Source organism: Alexandromys fortis, unplaced genomic scaffold (genome assembly GCF_014885135.2).
Source record: "Alexandromys fortis isolate MF-2015 unplaced genomic scaffold, M_Fortis_MF-2015_v1.1 scaffold_158, whole genome shotgun sequence".
Lineage (NCBI taxonomy): Eukaryota > Metazoa > Chordata > Mammalia > Rodentia > Cricetidae > Alexandromys > Alexandromys fortis.
In genome coordinates this window covers 3586009-3599982 of record NW_026068039.1, presented here as the reverse complement: position 1 = coordinate 3599982, position 13974 = coordinate 3586009, and the positions used below count along the sequence as shown (strand labels likewise).

Sequence of the window (13974 nt, the reverse complement as noted above, 5' to 3'; positions counted from 1 at the left end):
TTGTTGTTGTTGTTGTTGTTTTTGAGATAGGGTTTCTCTGTAGCTTCAGAGTCTGTCCCGGAACTAACTCTTGTAGCCTTGATCTCACGGAGATCTGCCTGCCTCCACCTCCCTAGTGCTGGGATAAAAGGAATGCGCTGCCACCACCACCCAGCTGCGTTCTGACTTTCTTTTTCTGGTGCTACTGAGGATAAAGCCCAGGTCCTGTGTGAGCCTGCATCTCTCAGACAAATACATGGCAAGTCTGAATTTTATAATAAACGTGAGAAACTGAAGAACTCTCTTTTCTACAAGTCATCTTGTATATACACACATGTATGCACATAGTGTGTGGGGTGCATGTGCACACGTATGTAAACGTCAGAGGCTGACCCTGGGTATCACCCTCAATCACTACCTTCTTTTTTAATGGGTACAACTGTGTCTGAGTGTAAGCTACATGTATTCACATGTCCGCAGAGGCCAAACAAGGGGATCTACCCCCTCGTAGTTAGGGGCACAGACACTTGTAAGGTACCTGGCATGAGTGCCGGGAACCAAACTCAGGATCTCCAGAAGGTCAGCAATTCCCGTAACCATTGAATCATCTCTCCATGGCTCCATCTTAATTTCTGACACAGGATCTCTCCCTGACTCAGCTAGTCTGGCTGGTCCCCTTGTCCCTGCCTCCTGGGCACTGGAATTAGGGGCAAACACTATCATGCAGCCCCTCATGCTTGTGTGGCGAGTGCCTTACCAACTGAGCCATCTCCCCAGCCGTTTACACTTCATTTTCAGTTCCTTTTCATTTAAGAAACAAAACAGAACACAACTCAACTGTGCTGTCTTTGAAAGCATACTCAGTACTGAGCACTGAGGCACATGCCTGTAATCCCAGCTACTTGAGAGGCTGAGACAAGAGAACAGAAAATCAGGGCCAGCCTGGGCTACACAAGGAGTTTCTGACGCAGAGTAAGACCCTTTCCCAAAAGAGCTCAGTGGTAGAGCACTTGCTGCAAGCAGAGTCCTGGGCTAACCCCCAGCACCACGAGAGCAAGGCACAGCAGTGAAGTAACCAGTTAACTGCTGTGAACGGCCTACAGCAGCGGACGACAGGCTCCCTATACCTTCCTCAAAAGGCTATGCTCCTCGGACTGCTGAGACCACTCTTCCTAACCCCGTTCCTAATTCTTTTTGGTTAATTCTTTTTCATTTATAAAAACTATAAAAAATTCTAACACAAACAGCACATTAGCTAATGCTGCAGGAGTCAAGTTCGTTAGAGGAAGATGAGGACACTGTGGTGTATAGCAGGGTCCCCTGTTTTCAAATAGTCCAGAGACAAAGACATAGCAAATGTCAAAAAATATAATCACCTCTCCAGGTGGAGGCCCAGCCACGCCCACCATCCTATTCTGTAAGCCCTACTCCATGCACTTCTCAACTTTAGCCCACTGACAGTAGAGACAGACTGGTTCCTTATTCTGAGGACTATTACATTCCCGGGAAGGTGTTCAACTCAAGCTGTGACCAAAGAAAAAATATTTGTGATGTTACAAAATGTCTTCAGGTTGAAAATCCATATTCCAACTTTAACTTGACCCAACTAGACCCCAGATAGAGAACACAGAACATGGTGAAAGAGCTGAAGAGATGGAGGCTGAGGATGTTCCAGAACACATCAGAGACATAAGGCTCAAGCTTAAGAAGCACAGTTTACATCAAGACAGAGAAACAAAAATCCCCCTGGTGGTGTGCATGATGAAGCCATAAAGCCAAAACACCTCAAAGCACCCAGAAGGAAAACCGGAAACCCTCCTAACCGGACTGCCGAGCAGAACAAGCAGGGAAGAGCCAGCACGCAAGGAAACTGAGCACTGTACCCAGCACAGCTTCTTTCACACAAGGACAAAGCCAGGTCTGGCAGGTCATGCCTGCAATCCCAGCACTCAGAGGACCAGACAGGAGGACTGCCAGCTAACACCAGAGACAAGCATTTTATCTTCAAGTTTGAGGCCATCTTGGGCTACCAGAGACCTTGTCTCAAACAACAACAATCAAACAAGGACAAGAGAGTCTTTTCCACTAACAAACCTACAGAAGGAACTTCCAGCCAACTTTAGGAAAGCAACTGGATGGCGAAGGAAGGGGCCTGACATAAGAAAACATGGTAAGCAATGGCACATGCCATGAACAAGCTGATGCTGCCTGTGTAGAGGCCAGTGAGCTACCGCTGTGGTGGGCTCGATCTGTTTACTAACACAGCTCTTCCTCTGCAGTAAGACTTTCTGTGTTCAGGGGCAGCCTGGCCTACACAGTAAGACCCAGTCTCAAAACAAACACACCATCTATTCAGTAGTTAGTAAGAATTAGTTATTCTCTTACCACTCATTTAGGAACAGTGCGGGGGGGTTGTGGAATATTTGTTTACACTGTGTGAAGATGTGATTAGTTTAATAAAGAGCTGAATGGCCAATTGCTAGGCAGGAAAGATAAGCGGGATTTCCGGGGAGAGAGAAGAAGAGGAGGAGGAATTTAGGTGCTTGGATTACAATAAAGATACGCCAGGATAGGGAGAGGAAACAGGAGGTACAAGATGAAAAAGAGGTAATACCACATGATAGAACATAGATTAATATAAATGAGTTAATTTAAGTTATAAGAGCTGGTTGAGAAAAGCCTAAGCTAGACCAAGCTTTCATAATTAATAAGCCATCTGTGTTGTTATTTTTGAGCTGGTGGTCAACAAAAAACCTTACTACAGGTGGAAGAGGTTATTTTTTTACACACACAAACCCAGGTGCATGTTCTCTGTGGCCCCTGTGAAGAAAAACTGAGGCACAGACTAGGAATTCTGGGAACTTTCAGGAATCCCACCAGTTAGACATAGTGAGGCCACCTATTATCCTGGCACTTGAGGTAAAGGTAGGAAGCTTAGCAGTTCAAGGCCAGCCTGGGCTACACAGCCAGTTTGAGGCCATGCTGGGATGCATGAGAGACGCTATCTCAAGGGAAAACAAAACCAAAACCAAAAAGGGTTAGCAAGATGGCTCAATGGGTAAAAGCACTTGCCCCACATGACAGCCTGAGTTTGAGTCCCAGACCCCACAACAGAGTTCAAGAGAACCATCCTGAAAGATGGCCTCTGACCTCTACACATGTCCTATGTAACATGCACACTCGCACACGTGTCAGGTAGAGTGAACACCCTTAGAAGAGATAGATCACTCTGGATTTTAAGACACTCAGATCAACAGGTATTTCCTAACGAAGCAAAGGAGACCTGAAAGATATAAAAGGAACATTCTAGAGACAATGAGACCCTCCAAGGATTTCACTCTCTGTTGGAGGTAGGCCAGAGTAATTTTAACTTTAGAAGACAGATTTTATATGCTAAATTGTATTACTGTACATTGGTTTTTAAAACATTCATATAACCAGTCTAGCTAGAGACTAGTTAAGACATGAATTCAGTTGGAGTTAAACATTAATATCATTTTTTTGGGTAGGTTAAAAAAAAAAAAAAAAAGAACAGAAAATGAATGAGTACCTTGCCAGTTCCAGGCGGCCCTGCCAACAAGACAGCTCTTCCAGCCATTTTCTTGCTTTTGATTAATTCTACTATGACGCCACATGCCTGCACACAATGGAAAGAAACAATCCGTCAACATTAAAATGCCTCGTGGTAGAAACAATTCAGTGCGTGGTCCACATAGTTCCCATACTCTTCCAACACTGAGTGCTGCTATGGAGTGGAACAGCGCAGTGGAGGTGAGGCAGCAGAGCCGTGTGCTCAGCTCAGGGCACAAGACCGCAGCTAGGAGAGAAAAGGGTAATGAGAGAGTGGGTGGCCATGGGGAGCAGGAAGGTCTTTCTCATAACACTCTACGTAACATTGGAAGAAGCCCTGGGCAGAAATCTACATCCCAGGCAAAAATCGAAAACTCAAAATATCCACAGCAGAAGCTTTCATGTCTAGAGAACAGCAAGTTCCACAGCTAAAGTATGGTGGCAAGAAGGGAAAACAGAGACTGAGGCAGCAGAAACCAGCGCAGATCTGGAACTTAAAGTTCAAAGGCAGCAGGGATGTGGATTCCAGGCCACAACAACATTATCTAAACAAAAAAGGTATGCTATGACATCGTCCAATAAAAGGACAGGAAAGGGCTGCTGAGATGGCTCAGTGGGTACAAAACACTTGCAACGAAACCTAGAAGAGCTGAGTTCGATCCCTGGATCCCACAATGGGAGGAGAGACCCTCTGGCCTTTACCAAAGCAACACAGCAATCGCATGATGGCATTGCATGTGCACCAGCCATATGCACTTGAGGGCTTGCGTGCACGTGCGCGCACACACACACACCAATTAACAAATGAAATGTAAAGAAATACAAGCTAACACTAAAAGAATAGGAAGGTCTTTAGAAGATCACCAATCTTACTTTTCAGTACCAGGGAAGCTGCTGGTGTGACTGGTCATACAAGAATCCAATGCAGAGCGTCTAGGGCAGACACAATGTCATATACACTCCAGCCTATATGCTGGTCCTTTCCCTTGCCAGCTGAGTGCCCTCAGACCTGTTTTACTGCAATCTCTGAGAATCATGACTACTCGTCTGAATGCAAGTGTTCAAAATAACTCCTTGGACACACAAGGGCTTAGGGAGGGGCTAAGTGTGCCGAGGCCTGCAGTTGACTCTGAAATGACAGTAGATTCATCCGTGAACAGGTATACCATAAAGCACCACTGTAGGGTGTTCACTGGAGAACTTAGGTACACTAAGTATTTACTGTGCAAACATTGCAACTTTTTTTTTGTATGTCTAGAAAGCATCATACCAAAGTGAGGGTTATTCGACAGAAATGAAGTAACAAACAATGGGCTCAAAGCATTCAACGAACTACCATCACCTGCTTTCAAGAAAAGGCGCACGTGAGCTAGGGTCAGATGTTTCCCTTCCAGATAGATGGCACTCCAAGAAGAAACCAGAGTCTTGTCCCTGGCACCTTCAGTTTGCAAGAGGCTGAGAAAGCAGTCTTCACCAAATGTAAAGATGAAGTTTTTGTAGCCACTGACCCTCTGTAGAAACCAGAGTGAGAGGGCAGAGGAAATGGGAAGAATACTGATTTGGGGTAGAAATTGGGGGGGGGGGGGTCAGCTTTATTACTGTAGAACAGACAGTTGGATTTCTTCGTGTGCACAACATTAAAGATCAAACACCTGGCATGACTGCCAATGATTTTAAGTAGACTTAACTGGAATAGCTAAATGGTGCTTGGATGGGGAATAGGCCGGACTGGTTCTCCCATCACTACTTCCCAGGTCAGCTCCCAGGCCAAAATACTCTAAAAACTTAGTTCTGTGCTTAACCCCACAGCCTTCCACTCCGTTTCCGGTGAGACCTAACTTGTGTGCCCTGACCCGCAAAGGATGCAATCTTTGCTCGCTAATGTGATCCCCGCTTCTTCTGATCTCGGTGGGTTCGGGTCCCGCTGCACACTCCCCGCGCACACGCTCCACGCCCACCTCTCTCGCGTTCTCCTGGCCCACGAGCCCTGAAGCCGCCTGCTTGGCCAGGCCGCTCTCGTCCAGTCCCAGCCCCTTCACATGGCTGTGGGAGGCGATGCGCTGCGTCTTCGTGGTGCTCTTCACTTCCTCGATCTTCATTTTGACGAGCGTCTGGACACACAACTGGCGTGGACGGGTAGGCACTGCGGCACGCCAGGCGCCCGGGTTACCACGCGGCCGTTACTAGGCCGCTCTCTGGGACCCGCCCTTGTCAGCGCGCCATTGGCAAAAGCAAGAAGGTTTCGGTTTCTATTGGCTGCAAGAAACGCTCGTCGCTGGCTGCGGGTTAGTTCCGCCCACCAACTTCCGTTTGTGTCACAGGTTGGATTCCCCCAGGGCAAGCGTTTCCTCCCCTGGCTGTCTTTGATGGGGAACCGCTAAATACTTTAAAGCATTATCAATGTTAGTGGCAGTTTTTTGTTTGTTTTCGCAAACGCCTTTTAATGTTTATTTTTACTCTAGACTAATACGCCTGTGCCAGGGTGAGTTGACTCACTGACAAATGCTAGACTTTCCCAGGTATCTAGCTGCCCCAAGAGAACTTTCAGCAAAGCAGCTGCCCAAACTTCCCCCACGCCAATCGGAGTATTTAAGACACCCCAACGATGCCTTGAGAATGCTCAGCCAACCACTTTACTTTTTGATAGAATACAAGAGATCCAGAATACAATTTATGCCATATTTTGGTCATCACATACCTAATGAACTTTTTTTTTTTTTTTTGAGATGGGTTTATGTAGCCTTGACTGGCCTAGAACTCAGAGACCCACCAGCCTCTGACTCCTGAGGGCCAGGATTAAAGGTGTTACCACCATACTCTTATCCTTTTGATCAGACTGGAGTGGGCACAGTTCTACAGGCAGCCCAGGCAAAACAGCCTGTGATTGGTGAAAACATGGTCCTTCATTTGAATCAGCAACTGTTATTGGTGCAAATGTGATCGTTTGGTTTCATGAATCACTGTGCCATAACATAAATTTAATCTTTCATGTGCATGAAGGGCTGTTCTAAGGACGGAAAACACTCTTGTTTACTGTCCCCTACAACATTCTGGCTGTGGAAGCAGGTGTCCTTCACTTTTCAAATCAGCTAGGAGCCATCTTTCTGCACTGTAATGTGCCACTGTAGGCCCACTGTAAGACTTGTCTTGGGTGGTCTTTCCACCTCTGTTAGTAGAATTGTGGGCTAAGCTAGTAACATGAAGAAGACAAGACAAGAGTCTGCAGCAGTAAAGATGGTGACAAAAGGGCATCTGGAGAGTTCCAGAATGACTGGGAGCAGAAATGGCAAGTGACAGGCAGCAGCAGAGAACCCCACAGCAGAGGCTGCTAGACAAGTTCCAGGGAATGCCGAGTCTATTATTTTCTATGTGGAGGTGTATCTGCCTGCAAGTTTGAAGTGTACATCACACACATGCAGTGCCTGAGGTCAGAAGAAGGTGTCAAATCCCATGGAACTGAAGGTACAGATGACTGTGAGCCACCATAAGAGTGCTGGGAATTGAATTTGGGTCTTCTGGAAGAACAGCCAGTGCTGAGCCAGCTCTCCAGCCCTGGGAGCTTCAAAGTCTTAATGGTCAAAATGTCTAGTACCGAAACTATAGAGTTGAGGGTCCCAACACTTGGCCATTTGGAAGCTATAATGCTAGCAGGCATTGCTTGCTGCTAGAAGCTGTGTATGACAATAGTTTCTATGTACAGTGGCCACAGGTAGCTAAAGCCAAGAGCAATAAGCCACCAACCTGAGCACCTGAAGCTGCAAGCCTATGGCTTTTAAAGCCTAGAACAACAGGTCCCTGGCTCTCAAAGCTGAAGCCACAAGCCTCTGGCTCTGCTGTCAATCCCAGAAGAACTTCTCACCTACCCAGGATTTCTACCTGAGTAGAAGAACTTGCCGGGCGGTGGTGGCACACGCCTTTAATCCCAGCACTCGGGAGGCAGAGGCAAGTGGATCTCTGTGAGTTCGAGACCAGCCTGGTCTACAAGAGCTTGTTTCAGGACAGGCTCTAAAACCACAGAGAAACCCTGTCTCGAAAAACCAAAAAATAAATAAATAAATAAATAAATAAATAAATAAATAAATAAAAACTGAGTAGAAGAACTCAGCCATCTTATTGGTTATGGCAGAGTCACTTCCCAGCACCATAAAACAAAAAACTATAGGCTAAAGAAGTTTAATGAGAAAAAAAAAAAAAAAAAGAAGAAGTTTAATGTGTAGCCCAAGAACACTCAAGTAATCAGCACTGGAACTCCAATGGGAGACATGAAGCTTGAAATCCTGCATCACGTCTACCCCATCCCACAGCTCAGGTGAGACAATAAGCCAGAAAATATATTCTGTCAGGTTCCCATAGTGATACTGTTTGCCTTCATGACTGTACCTCCATCCATTCAACAAGCATCTGTTAGCACCTGTGTGACCAGACACTATAGTGCACTCAGAGACAGGCAGGAAATAACCTTGATGAGTTTACAAGGAGTTGGGAAACTGTATCAGATGCCCTGGGACAAATTCCCTAGTCCTGTGGTATGCAAGCCCAAAGCAGGCGCCTACAGAGCCCAGGAAGGCAGCAGTAGGTGATGGTGCTGGGTGACAGCCTGACTGACAGCTGGGACTCCCTCAGAAGTAAATAAGGCAGCACCATCTTACAGATGGATAAACTGAGGAGGGTAAGCCTTGACCAGAGTGTGTAGACAGGGAGGCCAGAGAGATGGCTCAACAGTTAAGAGCACTGGCTACTCTTGCAGAGTACCCAGGTTCAGTTCCTAGCACCCATGCTGGGTAGCTTGTAGCTGTCTGTCACTATGGCTATGGGGATCTGGAAGGCCTGCAATACTCTCTACAGTACAGTTCACGCGCCACTCACTGTACTGTTCACGAGCTGGGCAAGGCCCTGGAGATTAAAAGAACACACAATAGACATGAGTCATTCATGAGGAGATAATGCCCAATGGCCTTTATTCAAATTTAGGAAAAACCTTATATATCTAGCTGCTGCACAATAGAATTCCCCCCAGGCAGGTGGGAAATTACCACCCCCTAGATGGAGTAAACAATGACCCTATAGCTAACCACCTGGGGGGGGGGGGGAAGCAGAGGGAGCACAGGAACAAACAGGATGTTTAGCCGGAAATTTCAACAAGATGACTGGCCAGAAACTGTCCTCAAGTGAAGCCTGAGAGGAGGGGTAGACCCATGGGCCCTACAGGGATTCAACACTGTCCTGGCTAGTTTATTGTCAACTTGACTCAAGACTTACTTGGGAAGAGAATTGAGAAATTGCCTCTATAAGATTTGCCTGTAGAGCCGGGCGGTGGTGGCGCACTCCTTTAATCCCAGCACTCGGGAGGCAGAGGCAGGCAGATCTCTGTGAGTTCGAGGCCAGCCTGGACTACAAGAGCTAGTTCCAGGACAGGAACCAAAAGCTACAAGAAACCCTGTCTTGAAAATAAAAAAAAAAAAAAGATTTGCCTGTAGGCCGGTCTGCAGTGCATTTTCTCAATTAGTGATTGATAGGGAAGGCCCAGCCTATTGTGCTGCCCATTTGGGAGGGGATCCTGGGGTGTGTATGAAAGCAGGTCAGGCAAGCCTTGGAGAGCCAGCCAGTAAGCAGCTTCCTCTCTGGCCTCTGCTTTAGTTCCTGCCTCCAAGTTTTGTGTCCTGCTTGAGTTCCTGATCTGACTTCCTTCAATGATGGACTGTGATGTGGAGCTGTAAGCTGAAATACGTCTTTCCTCCACAAGTTGCTTTTATCAAGGTGTTTTATCACAGGAGTAGAAACCCTAACTAGGGCAAATACTCTCTTCTGACCTCTCTGAGCTTTCCAGGCACCAGAAGCAAATGTGGTAACACATGCATACGTGCAAGCAAAATACTAACATACAATTAAATAAATTTAAAAGAAAAAATTTAATTGCATGTGTACTTGTGTTTGCCTGCCTATCTGAATGTGCACTAAATGTGTGCAGGTACCCTTGGAGGCCAGAAGAGGGCATTGGAACCCCTGGACTTGCGCTGTGGACCACCTGGTGTGGGCAGTGTTAACCAAACGTAGGTCCTCTGCAAGAACAGCAAATGCTCGTAGCCACTGAGCCATCTCTCCAGCCCAGATCTTAATACATTTTTAAATAGTGAAAATGAGAGGATGAAGAAGTCAGACTGTTTCAAAGACTCTGTGCATCAAAGAACAATATGAAATCACTGAAAAGACAATGCGGTTGTTGGGTGGGGAGAAAGCTGGCTAGGCAGATAAGAGCACGTGCTGCTCTTGCAGAGGATCAGGTTCAATTCTCAGTACCCACATAATAGTTCACAACTTTCTTTAACTATAGTTCCAGGAGAACCCCACACTCTCTTCCAGCTTCCTCAGGCATTAGGCACACTTGTGGTGCACATACACACATGCAGGCAAAACACCCAAACACACAAAATAGCAAATTTTAAAACATGTAAAGGACTTGGTATTTCTCCAGAAAGACACATCAGCAGCAGGAGGAGAGGCTGCACACACTGTCAATGGCACAGTGAAGCACAGAGCCCCAGTGAGACACTTCTCCACACTTGCCTAGCTAGAGTTAACAAAAGGGAAAATAACAACTGTTGGCAAAGACACGGAGAGACCGAAACCCTCATGTAACGGGGCTGGGAATGTATATGAGAGCTGTGAAAACCTTTCAGCTTTTCAAAGCGTGAAAACCAGACTAACAGATGATCTAACAAGGCAACGTCTATTTTAATGTATTTTCATTTGTATTGCCTTGGTTTTTTTAGTGTGTGTGTGTGTGTGTTTGTACATCAGAGGATGACTTTTGGGAGTCAGGCCTCTCCTTTCTTCCACCGTGTGGGTTCCAGAGATTGAACTCAGGTTGTCAGGCTTAGTTACCCATTGCACAATCTTGCCAGCCCAATTTTTGTGGGTTTTGTATTGTGTTGTTTGAGTCCGAGTCTCACACTGAAGCTCAGGCTGGTTTGGAACTTCACTGTGTAGTCTTAACTGGCTTCCAGCTTTGGCCACTTGAGTGCTGGGATTACAGGTGTGTCACCAGACCCAGCTTTCCAGCCTCCCCTGGCCCCTTGTGTTGTTTATTTGGAGACAGGGTCTCACTCTGCAGCTCTGGCTGACCTGGAACACACAGAGATCTGCCAGCCTCTGCCTCTGGGGTTCTGGGATTAAATGTGTGGGCTATCACACTCAGGTTACCAGTGTTTCTTTGATGAGGCCACTTGTATCCTAGCATAGCCTTACCAACAATGGTGGGAGCACAGGCTGGGCCTTGCAGCTTGGGTTAAAGACTCAGCTTCCCAGGGAAGGAAGCAAGGGAAGAAGACAAGGAGCTTCCCAGGCTAGCCAAGCACTGGATGCTGACCTTTACGGACTGAATGGGCTCAGGAAACACTGTCCTGTCTATGCCACAAGAAGAAGTAATGGGAGCTAATGGCATGATCTGAACTGGTGTGGGACCAGCTTTTACCATGATATTTGAACTCTTGCCCTGTGTCTCAAGATGGCACTGGCAGATTATGGCCAGCACTTGGAATATCAGCTTGCTAACAGGAGGCTTGGGTGACTATCTCCTTTGGAGTTGGTATGGGACCAACTGAGGCAAACACATGGTTAATAGAATCAAGGCAGCAGAGACCCTCGGAGGAAAGGCACATTTCCATCCCATTCCTAAAACAATCTTTAAAGCCCGAACTCAAATCAAAGAGCACAGTATAATAACTTCCTGTGGGCAAATTTATAATTAATCCTGGATTAATTGGCCTTAATGAAGTTGAATTAATTACTGGCTGTTTGTAAAGAACTTTGAACTACCTGAGTACAAAACAGCATTAAAAAGGCGAAAAAGGAGCCGGCACCACATTAATATGAAGAATGAATCCGAGTAATCGCAGCTCTGCAGGCTGCTTCCCGCCAGTGATTTTGTCAGGTCTGTACGCGGCCTGTGCCACCGTCCCAGGTCTAAGGAGGCTGCTGCAGAGGGGGCTGCCTTCCCAGCCGGAGTGCCAGAGTGTGCCCACACCAGCCACAGCGACAGTCCTTGTGACCATGCCAGGCCCAGCAGTGTCTTCCGGGGAGCCGGGGTTGCCCCTCCCCACCGTGAGGGGGGAGAACACATACTGGATGATGAATGCAGTAAAAGAATAAACTCCAAAGTATGTTCAGGGGTGAGGGCAGATATAGCTCACTGGTAGAGCAATGAGGCCCTGGGTTTGATCCTCGGCACCCCTCCCCCTAAAAAACCCTCATGTTAAAGGATGATACCTGCAAATAATAGACTAGAGAAAGGGTAAGGGGCAGCGGGGACAGGAATATCTGAAGTATGCTGTCCAGGGCACCACTCCCTGAGGGAGTGGAAGTTGAACTTGGAGGAGGTGAGGAAGACCGTGAGGAATTCTGTGAGAGCATTCCAGGATGGACAGGCCTCATAGGTCTGAGTACTCCTGCCAAAAGAAAGGAGGGGGTGAGGCCGTGAGGAGCAGGGGCAGGTGCAGAGGGACTAGAACAGTGACTCCAGTAAATTAAGACCCTGACCAGATGCTGATGCACACCTATTCCAAGAGCTATAGAATTAAAACAAAGCTGAGCACTTCTCAACGATGCCAAACGGAAGTGTCCTGCCAATCAACTGAAGCCCTTTAGCTCCGCTGGGAGTAGAAAGCAGAGCAGCCACTTGGAAGAGAGCCCGGCAGATTCTTATAAGTAAAATAAACTCACCGTGTGTCTTAGTTACAGTCATCAGTGCTGTGATTAAACACCATGACTGAGCAACTTGGGAAGGAAAGGGTTTATTAGATTTACACTTCTGCATCTTTGTTCATCGTTGAAGGGAGTTAGGACAGGAACTCAAACTGGGCAGGAGCTGATGCAGAGGCCATGGAGTGGTGCTGCTTACTGGCTTGCTCCTCCTGGATTGTTCAGCCTGCTTTCTTGTGGAATCCAGGACCCCCAGGAGTGGCACCGCCCACAATGGACTGGGCCCTCTGCCATCAATCACGGATTAAGAAAGTGCCCTACAGGCTTGCCTGCAGCCTGATCTTATGGCTGACTCCAGCTTCTCTCAAGTTGACAAAAAAAAAAAAACAAAACCATTCAGCACACCATATGACCCAGCATTCCCTCTTCTCAGCATTTACCCTAGTGAAACTTATGTGTCTTGCATGCATGTGCAAGTGTGCGTGTGTGCGCTCAGGTGAGCACACACATGCATACACACACACACACACACACACACACACACGCACACTAGTATCTAGGGCAGTTTTGTCACAACTATCCAAACTGAAAACAGCCCAAGTGTCTTTCAACAGGGGTGTGGAAAACAGTGATGCTCTGCCCACACCATGGAAGACCAGAAGTGATGAAAAGCCAGCATGCATCACAGTTAAACAATGTGTGGAGTCTCATGTGTGTTACCTGGTGTGAGAAAAGTCTTACTCAAAGAGCCGTCTCCTTTTTGCTGCTACTTAAAGAATTCTCTGAGTAGGTGAAGATCAGAGGGACAGGAAACCAGGAACAGTGGCTGCCAGGAACTAAAGGGGAGGGCAAGTTTGATCATAGGTATTTGTTAGAGGGTTATAGGCCCGTTTGTGTGTCTTAATCATGATGACAGGTTCTAGATTCTATGAGTGAATCAGAACGAATGATTTAAGAGTAACGGTTTGACAGTGAAAGTCCAGAGATCGCTGGATTACAGAGGTAACATTAATGGGATTGTTGGGTGGATGTTGGGTATGAAGAGATGTGTAAATACAGGGAAGATGGGGTTCTTGTCAAAAGCATGGGGAGGAGAGGCTGATGGAGCAAGATGGCGGGTGTGGTTAGGAAGCTCATTTTTGTTTGCTCTGAAATGTCTCACTCTGTAACCCTGGCTATATAGAGATCACTATGTTAGACCAGGCTGGCCTCAAACACATGATTTTCCTGCCTCTGCCCCCAGAGTGCTATGATTACAGGCATGTATTACAATGCCTGACAGGAATCGACTTTAGCTGTTGGGGTATATGGGGGCAAGGTCTCATGTAGTTCACCACTGGTCTTGAACTTGCTTTGTAGCTTGAACTCTTTCTGTCACTCTCGTTCAAGTACTGGTCTTATAGGTATGTGCCAAGATGTATGGCTAGGAATTTGATTCTTGACAAACCTACTGGACTGTGACTACCACTGAACTGCAGAGACATTTGGGTGCCACCATGCCTGGTTTATGTGGCCCTAGGGATAGACCCCAGGGTCCCATGCATGCTAGGCAAATACTGTACTAACTGACCTATGTCCCTGGCCCTAAACTTCTTTTTGGAAAAAGCATATAGGATGATACAATGAAGCCTCCAGATGCGTCATCCAGCTCAACAGTAATCAACCCACAGCCACTACACATTCCTCTTCTTTTAACTTTCTAGTTTGGGTAGCTTTTAATTCTCATAA

General features: G+C 46.8%; 1 protein-coding gene across 1 annotated transcript in view; it reads right to left on the bottom strand.

Annotated features, from left to right (window-relative positions):
• The window catches only part of Ruvbl1 (RuvB like AAA ATPase 1), a 30730-nt gene extending 24978 nt beyond the window's left edge, over positions 1-5752 (bottom strand). The window contains exons 1-2 of the mRNA XM_050165431.1: positions 5508-5752; positions 3530-3616 (exon numbers count right to left, since the gene is read on the bottom strand). Coding sequence (XP_050021388.1) covers positions 3530-3616; positions 5508-5648 — 228 coding nt within the window. The 5' untranslated portion in view covers positions 5649-5752. The remainder of the gene's footprint in view (positions 1-3529; positions 3617-5507) is intronic.
• Positions 5753-13974: the final 8222 nt, after the last annotated feature.